The following is an 8559-nucleotide window of genomic DNA, read 5'->3' as shown; positions in this document are numbered from 1 at the left end:
TTATCAAATAAGATTAAATATCTTGTTCAGTACCTGGCGCAGAGCAGACCTTCGATAAATATTTGTTGTGTAAATGCACCAATGGATCTTAGATTTCTTGGTGTCCTGAGTTCTCAGAGAGTTCCCTACTGACTCAAGAAATAGTCTCCTTTAAGAAAGTGACTTCAAGTTCCCCAGGCAAGAATATAAAGTTCATGTGAACAGCTCCAGGCAGATTCAAGAGCTCAGATCTAATTTCTCTTTGAATGTGCTCCATGCTCTCCCCATAGCCTGAGAGACTGCAGGAAGGTCCTTCATTCCTGGAAATATTTTCCATTGCTGCAAAGAATTCATTGTTCCAGCAAAGACCACAACGCTCCTTCCGGTCATTTGAGAGAGCTTCCAGTGATGAATGGGTGCTGTAGGCTGAGATGGGAACCCAGCTGTAGGTAATGGGACAGGCAACCTTCCACAAGCTTCTAGCCCTGGCACCCCTGAGTCCTCCAGCCAAAGGGGGAATGCGGCCTCTTCTTAATTTTTCACCCTTCAGGCCATGGGCTCACATACGTTGTTGTGCTTACAACATGCCCAGGAGTGTTTCATCTGATACAGTAAAGTGACTCAAAGTCTGAACTCTGGAATTGGACTTCTGCTGTCTGGCCTTGGCTCCACCACCACCTTACTGTGTGATCTTGAGTAAGTTACTCAACCTCTCTCTGTGCCTCAGCATCCCTATTGGTAATTTGGAGTTAATTAATGATAGCACCTACCTTATAGCAGAGCACTGAAGAATTGATGCTTTTGAACCGTGGTACTGGAGAAGACTCTTGAGAGTCCCTTGGAGTACAAGGAGATCAAATCAATCAATCATAAAGGAAATTAGTCCTGAATATTTATTGGAAGGACTGATGCTGAAGCTAAGGCTTCAATACTTTGGCCACCTGATGAAAAGAGCCAACTCATTGGAAGAGACCCTGATGCTGGGAAAGATTGAGGGCAGGAGGACAAGGGCACAACAGAGAATGAGATGGTTGGATGGCATCACCAACTCAATGGACATGAGTTTGAGTAAGCTCCAGGAGTTGGTGATGGACAGGGAAGCCTGGCATGTTGCAGTCCATGGGGTTGCAAAGAACTGGAGACGACTGAGTGACTGAACTGAAGTGAACCTTATAGCAGATGTGATATCATATGTAATACACTTCACTCAGTGCATACAGACCATGTTAGGGGTGATTGTTTTCTTATATTACTGAAGACATTGCTGATGTTGAGGCTGGTTAACGGAGGAGGTTAATTCTAGTGTCCAGGTTTTTTTTTTTTTTTTTTTTAATATTTATTTATTTTATATAGCAGCCAGGTCTCAGTTGCAGCACATGGGATCCAATTCCTTGACCAGGGATTGAATGCAGGTTCCCTGCACTGGGAGTGAGGAGTCTCAGTCACTGTACCATCAGGGAAGTCTCTAGTGTCCAGGTTTTAATCCATGTCCTTATTAATAAGATTGAATAAAATAAAGACAGTCTGTACTCATCATTCCTGTTAGGGCTTTCTAGAACTCAATCCATTTCTCCTTGTCTTCCCTCTTTCTTCTTTACTTTCTTACAATCCTAAATGCTCAACCATGGAATTTTTTTTTTTAAACTAATTTCCAGACAACTCTATGAAACCTGTTTCGTGGGTAAGGAATCTGAGATGCAGTGAGGTGCGGTGACTTCTGAATGAGACAGCTAGAATTCAAGCCAGGTTATGTCTGACTTTAAGGCCACAGAATAGGGATATGGGGCTGAAGGGGGTGGAATTTGGCCTCTCCCTGCAATTTCTGTCCATCCTGAGGACCTAAGCATAAAGTTGGCCACCAGATTGGCCTGTTCTGGATGACGCTCCTACCCTGGACGGGCTTCTCCACCCCATTACCAGAGCTGGGTCCCTGCTCTCTGTCACACTGAACAGGCCCCATGGAATCCAAGGGGCTCAATGACTGATGAGAAAGCCAGGCTGTTGGGACATGGGATTCTCATTCAGTAGCACTTAAAAAAAAACAACAAAAAACTAACTACAATGTTGTGATAGTTTCAGGTGGACAGCAAAGGTATTCACCATACATATACGTGTATCCATTCTCCCCCAAGCGCCCCTCCCATCCAGGCCATCACGAGCTTTTTGTTTTCTTTTTTTTAATGTTTATTTATTTATTTAGCTGCACCAAATCTTAGTTGATGCATGCGGACTCTTATTTGTGGCACGTGGGTATTAGCTCCCTGACCAGGGAGTGAACCCAGGCTGGGCAACCTTAGGCAGATGAATTGACTTCTCTGATCCTCAGTCTTCTCTTCGGCATGGTGGTCTCTCCTTCACAAAGTTGTCATGAAGATTCAACTAGATAATGGACACAGAGCAGTTAATGTAGTGCTTGGCACATGGTAAGCACTCAGTAAACATGAGCCCACCATTACTTTGGTAGAAATGGTGTTGTTATTAGCGATGGAAACCTTGGTGGAGGGTCCAAGATCAAGGTGGAATGGGAGTAGAGGTGAATGAGGAAAGAATGTTCTTTCCCTAACCTACTGGCTACCCTCCCAAACTGCACATGCCCCAGGCCAGTTCTGGAAATGCCGAACAATTCTTGTCATTTATTCATCCTGGGGAGACAAGGTGTTCTCCAGGCCCACTTGGCCTTGGCTTAAAAGGATGAGGACACCCACACACCCTCACTCATGCCCCCTCCCAGTACCTCCCAGTTAACAAAGCCAATAGCGTGGGTGTCACAGAGTTGCCCTGAAAGAACCTTATAAGAAAAAAGGAAGATTTTGTTTGCAGATTGCAAGAGCTAATTGCATACAGACTTACACCCTGACTTTTCTGTATGTGACTCCAGAGAGGCTGTGGCCCTTGTTCATTGTTCGGGAGCCCAGCAGTGCCCTCAGCTTCTGGATTTCAGGAGACTTAGGAATAACCCAGTCCTACTAGCTCGTTTTGGGGGAAATGAAGCTCAGAGAGCCAGAAGGCCCAGTTCAAGAACACAAATGCAGCAACTGTCAGGAAAGAGGGCCCGGGAGGGATGATGGATTGGACTCAACACGCCTTTCTGAGGTTTCAAGTCTGCCTCTCAACTATGGGGTCTTTGGAAGGATCTCATGCGACGTCTCCCATCTTTCACCCCCCTGCACCCCGACGGGTCCCCCTGGCTGGTGCCCGATTCCGGAAGCCATGGAAGGTCATTCCCTCCCGCAGAAGTCTCCTCTCTGTTACGGAGCAGAAATGGCCAAGAGAAGACGCGAGAGCCTTTCAGATGACTGTGGCTCCCTGGGTGAGGTGGGAAAGACGGGGTTATTGGAGAGGACTGTTGTATTTATGGGGCCTCTTATCTTTACGACAAAATCTCAACTGGGCATCGGGATGCAATAAGAAAGAAAATAACAACTGTAAAGCTTTGGTTCGAGAGTGTGGGATTGAGTGCCTCAGATGGGCAGCTGGACCCACCGTTGGAGGGGAGTCCTTGTAACCCTGAGATTCTCTGTTGTGTTAGGGCCTGATGACATGCAGCTGAGAAATCCTGGTGGAGCTGCTGGGAGCAATTCCCAGACCCACCAGGGTCCTCCCCACTCCTCCCCAACTCAGCCAGCCAAATGTGGGCATCCCCCGGCCGCAGCAGGACTATCACTGCTCTGCACAATTTCTCCCTCTCCATCCCTGGGAGCAGGTCAGTGGGAGACCTGAGCCACCAGGACCTTTGGAGAGGTGAGATGGGCATCAGACAGACAGCATCAGGGAGAGCACAGGAGGACTTCCTGTGGGCTCTGAGTTCCCAGGAGGGAAGATATGGCACAGCCTGAAACAGAAACAAACTCCCAAACACACAAAATCAAACCGAAAGAAAGACAGAAAAAACTCAGAGAAATTGCAAAAAAAAAAAAAAAAAAAAGAGTTCCAGTTCTATTTGTTCTACAATACCAATAATGTTTGCAATACTCTCATCCAGGTATAGAAAGAAAAGTCAGGGGCATTGGACTAAAAGGAGCAGGAGACCCCCTTCCTTTGTCGCGTTCAAGTAGTTCCTTCCCCAGCCCCAAAGAGTTTATTAATAGCTATGCTATATCCGCGGCAGGGGTGAGTCTATTGTCCAAAAGCACAGTTCTTGACCCAAGACAGCCGTTCTGGCTTTGGCTGGCAAGTCCAGCGGGCAGTTACTCTCCCAAGGGAGCCGGTCCGCTGCATAACCGCTTCCTCTGTTCACTGTGATGGTAAGCGGGCCGCAGCGGCAGAAGGGACCCCCGACTCCGCCCGGTCAGAGCTCGCTCAGGAGATGGAGGCGATCTCGCTGGGTTTCCGCTCTCTGCAGAAGAGAGTCCTGGGGGTGGGCACGCAGCCGCCCTGCTGGCCGGGGTGAGAGCAGAAGAGCAGAGCCAGCAGCAGGGCCAGGGTGACGAGGAAGCTGAGCACCCACCGGATGACGCCGGGGTAGATGAAGGGCAGGATGAGGACGATGAGCAGGACCAGCAGGAGCAGGTGCGCGGCCAGGCGACGGGCCGCCGCGCGGTTGGGGCTCACCGCGTCCTGCTCCTCCTCTCCGGCAGTGCTGGGCTGCCCTGCTGTCAGAGCGGCAGGGTTCGCCAGCCCCTGAGGGCCGAGCGGCACCTCCAGGCCCGGCCGGGCTAGCCGTGCCAGCACGTTCTCCTGGTCGCGCAGGGTGCAGACGAGGCCCCCGGGGACGGTCGTGACCTTGCGGCACAGAGGGCAGGGGATGGACCAGGCATCGTCCTGCACGCACAGCAGCAGCTTCAGGCAGACGGCGCAGAAGGCGTGCTGGCAGCCCAGCAACTTGGGCGGCCGGACGCCGCTGTAGGGCTCCCGGCACACCAGGCACTCCAGGTCACCCTCTGTGGGGCCGCCAGGACCTCCATTGCAGCCCGCGGGGTCGGAGGGGGTGGCTTTTTGGCAGACCAGCTGGGGCTGCTGCGGGATCTTGGGGCAGGCCATTCTGGGCACCCGGAGCCCCCAGGACGTGGCAACTCACCGCCTGGGCATCGACAGGCAGAAATCGGTGGGTGTTGCTGGGACCCGACGGCTGTCTGGCCGCAGGCTGGCTGGCTCGAGTCTCCTTCTCCTCCTTCTAGTCTTGAGCTGTCTGCCACCACTCTCCCAGGGCTGCTCAGCTTGTTTCTTGGCTCACGTTGTCCCTTCAGTTATTATTATTTCTTTCCTTGAAACCTAGGGTTAATCAGTAACTCTCCGCCCGGAGACTTTGAATTGCCTGATAGAAGGGCCATGGGGGCAGGGAGGGCCAGTGCGGGAATCAGGATTTTCCTGTTGGGGCCCGTGCGTCATGATTGCCCGCGGGACTACCGCCTGTGAGCTTCAGGACATATTAGAATCACGACCACCACCACCCCATCCCAGGAATCTCTCTTTTTTTTTTAATTTATTTAGGGCTAAGTCAGGTCTTGGACTTCCCAGGTGGCTCAGCAGTTAAGAATCCCCCTGCCATGCAGGAGATATGGGTTTGATCCCTGGGTCAGGAAGATCCCCTGGAGAAGGAAATGGCAACCCACTCCAGTACTCTTGCCTGGAGAATCCCACGGACAGAAGAGTCTGGTGGGCTACAGTCCGTGGGGTCGCAAAGAGTTACACACAGCTCAGTGACGAAACGCCGTCAGGTCTGAGCTGCGGTGTGTGGGTTTTCTCTCTCGTTGCAGTGCTTGGGTTTCGTTGCCCCACGACATGTAGGATCTTAGTTTGCCAACCGGGTATTGAACCTGAGTCTGCTGCAGTGGAAGGCAGATTCTTAGACCACCAGGGAGGTCCTCCCAGGAACCTTTCAAAATACAGGTTTCCAGGTCCCCAGACCCAGAGATTCAGCAAGGTCTGGTTGGAAATCTCAGAATTTGCCCCATTTATAAACGTCATCATGATTCTAACCCAGGTGGGTTGTGGGGACCCCCAATTTGAGAAACATTGCCATGGGTGGATCTCCATGAAAGGTTTTGGACGTCAGGATCAATGGGAAAAAGTTTGCACTTTGAGCCTATTTGCAAGCAGGCCGCCTTGTGAAGAGGAGAGAAGTGATAGGAAAAGTATTCTGAGTGTCGGGGGGAGAAAGCCCAGCCAAACCCAGTAAAAGCCCAGCCAAACCCAGTAAAAGCCCAACAGCTCATTGGTGTTTATCACCTGTCACGGCCATCCGTTCCTTTACAGTCACAGCGGTTGTATCAACCGTTCCTGATTCCTGAGCTGTGCACGTCACAGACCTAACAATAGGTGTGTTTGCTGTGTGCCAGACACACTGCAGACCCAGGAGTAACACGAACAGCTGCTGTTTATTTGAGCCTCCTTGGAGCTGAGCCTCGTGACAGAGTCCTCACCTGTGATCGCCCTGCAGCTTGGCACAGCCCTGGAAGGACGGCGCTGCGGAGCCCTGGAAGCAAAGGCGAGGTGTGGTCAGGGCAAGCCTGCTGGACGGCAGCCAAGGGGACTTCTGTGGGACCAGGACCCTGGGGATCTACCAGCATGCAGGTTGGGTTCCCAGCTTCTTGGGTCCAGGAACTCAATCTCGTCTGTTGGTGTGGAGGCAATTGGCCTTCAGGCAGCTGACTCCAGTCAACAGGACTCATGTGGGACTGACAGATACACACTGCACGGCGGTCAAGAAATCGTGATTCCTGGGACTTCCCTGGTGGTCCAGTGGTTAAGACTCCATCCTCCCAATGCCGGGGGTGCTGGTTGGATCCCTGGTTGGGGAATGAAGATCCCACATGCTGCTCGGTGCGGTAAAAACAAGCAAATTGTTGTTGTTGTTTTTCAGTCACTAAGTTGTGTCTGACTTTTTGTGACCCCATGGACTGCAGCATGCCAGGCTCTCTTGTCCTTCACTGTCTCCCAGAGTTTGCTCAAACTCATATCCATTGAGTCAGTGATACTATCTAACCATCTCATTCTCTGCCTCCCTCTTCTCCTTTTGCCTTCAACCTTTCCCAGCATCAGGGTCTTTTCCAATGAGTCATCTCTTTGCATCAGGTGGCCCAAGTATTGGAGCTTCAGCTTCAGCATCAGTCCTTCTAAAGACTATTCAGGGTTGATGGCTTTTAGGATTGACTGGTTTGATCTCCTTGCTGTCCAAGAGACTCTCAAAAGTCTTCTCCAGCACCACAGTTCAAAAGCAAACAACAAAAACTCTCAACTTCTCCCCCATCCCCTGCCATGATTCCCATAGTAGGAAAGAATATGAAAAAGAAAAAAATTATATATATGTATAACCATATCACTTTGCTATACAACAGAAACTAATAAGACATTGTAAACCAACTATAACAAACAAGTTAAAAGCTAGGGGAAAAAAATATGATTCTGTTGCTTTGCCCTGAATATCAGAGAGTGGGGTGACATGATCCACTTCCTCAAAGGAATCTCACTGAGGCCATGCTGAATCCAGAAGCATGAACCTGGCCCGCTGCTCCTGCTGCCTGCTGAGGTCCACAGGGTCCAGCTCCTCTGACTCAGCGCTGTCCCCACCCCATGGGGCAGGCTCTGCTCTCCTGCCTCAGGCTCCCCCGGGCCCTCTGTCTCTGAAATCCACTTCTCCACTCTCTACCCCCTGTCATCACATCTCTTCTCCTTCACCTTTGACGTGACAGTTATTTCTTTCTACTCTGCTGCTGCTGCTAAGTTGCTTCAGTTGTGTCCGACTCTGTGCGACCCCATAGACGGCGGCCCACCAGGCTCCTCCGTCCCCGGGATTCTCCAGGCAAGAACACTGCAGTGGGTTGCCATTTCCTTCTCCAATGCATGAAAGTGAAAAGTGAAAGTGAAGTCGCTCAGTCGTGCCCTACTCTTAACGACCCCATGGACTGCAGCCTACCAGGCTCCTCCATCCATGGGATTTTCCAGGCAAGAGTGCTGGAGTGGGGTGCCATTGCCTTCTCCATCTTTCTACTCTACTGTCCCCCAGATCAAGCTGAAGGGTGGCTCAGATCTAGCATGTCTCCTGCCCAGGCCCAACATCCATTTCTCCTTCTACAGTGGCCTTTTTTGGGGGTAACTGCTGCTCTCCACTCTCATTCTGTGTGATTTGCCCCTCTGCAGGAGTGGGGAGGTGATGTAATTCAGGGCAGGCCAATCAGCATATTCACCCTACTGGCTAAAAGAAGTGGTTCAGACTTCAGAGTGTGAGCTAAGCCAAAGCAACGAGATTCAATTCTGGGACTTCTGTTGGAATGATTGACAAGTTTCTCTTTCCAAGCTAGAGGATAGAACCCTTAGTTTCCAGGACCACACCATGTGGCACAAAAGAAAGATGAGAAAAGAATCAGAAAAAGGTCTGATGACATTGAATGCCTAGATCTAGCCATACCTGAAGCCAGAACTCTTTGGGTTGTTTTTTTTTTTTTTTTTTTTTTTTAGTTATAATAACCAATAAAATCCACCTGTATTTTTATTCTTAAGTCAGCTTGAGTTGGATTTTTTTTGTCCCTTGTAAGGAAGGGCAAGTCATTTGAGTAACATAGCAATAGATGAGGAAAAGAGGCCTTTAATTGCTTTCTGACACGGACAATCAAAGTGTACATGGCCAAGAGAGAACTAAGG

General features: G+C 50.3%; 1 protein-coding gene across 1 annotated transcript; it reads right to left on the bottom strand.

Annotated features, from left to right (window-relative positions):
• Positions 1-2211: 2211 nt before the first annotated feature.
• RNF186 (ring finger protein 186) lies at positions 2212-5386 on the bottom strand. The gene has a single exon (XM_006068095.4). The coding sequence runs from the start codon at positions 4957-4959 to the stop codon at positions 4279-4281; it is 681 nt and encodes a 226-aa protein (XP_006068157.3). The 5' UTR covers positions 4960-5386; the 3' UTR covers positions 2212-4278.
• Positions 5387-8559: the final 3173 nt, after the last annotated feature.

The sequence above is a fragment of the Bubalus bubalis genome, chromosome 2 (assembly GCF_019923935.1).
Source record: "Bubalus bubalis isolate 160015118507 breed Murrah chromosome 2, NDDB_SH_1, whole genome shotgun sequence".
Classification (NCBI taxonomy): Eukaryota; Metazoa; Chordata; class Mammalia; order Artiodactyla; family Bovidae; genus Bubalus; species Bubalus bubalis.
The sequence above is the reverse complement of the archived record's forward strand: the minus strand, read 5'-3'. Positions and strand labels throughout refer to the sequence as shown.

Excerpts from the sequence above, each read along its gene's own strand:
- RNF186 (XM_006068095.4), bottom strand. The coding sequence starts at position 4,959 with ATGGCCTGCCCCAAGATCCCGCAGCAGCCCCAGCTGGTCTGCCAAAAA.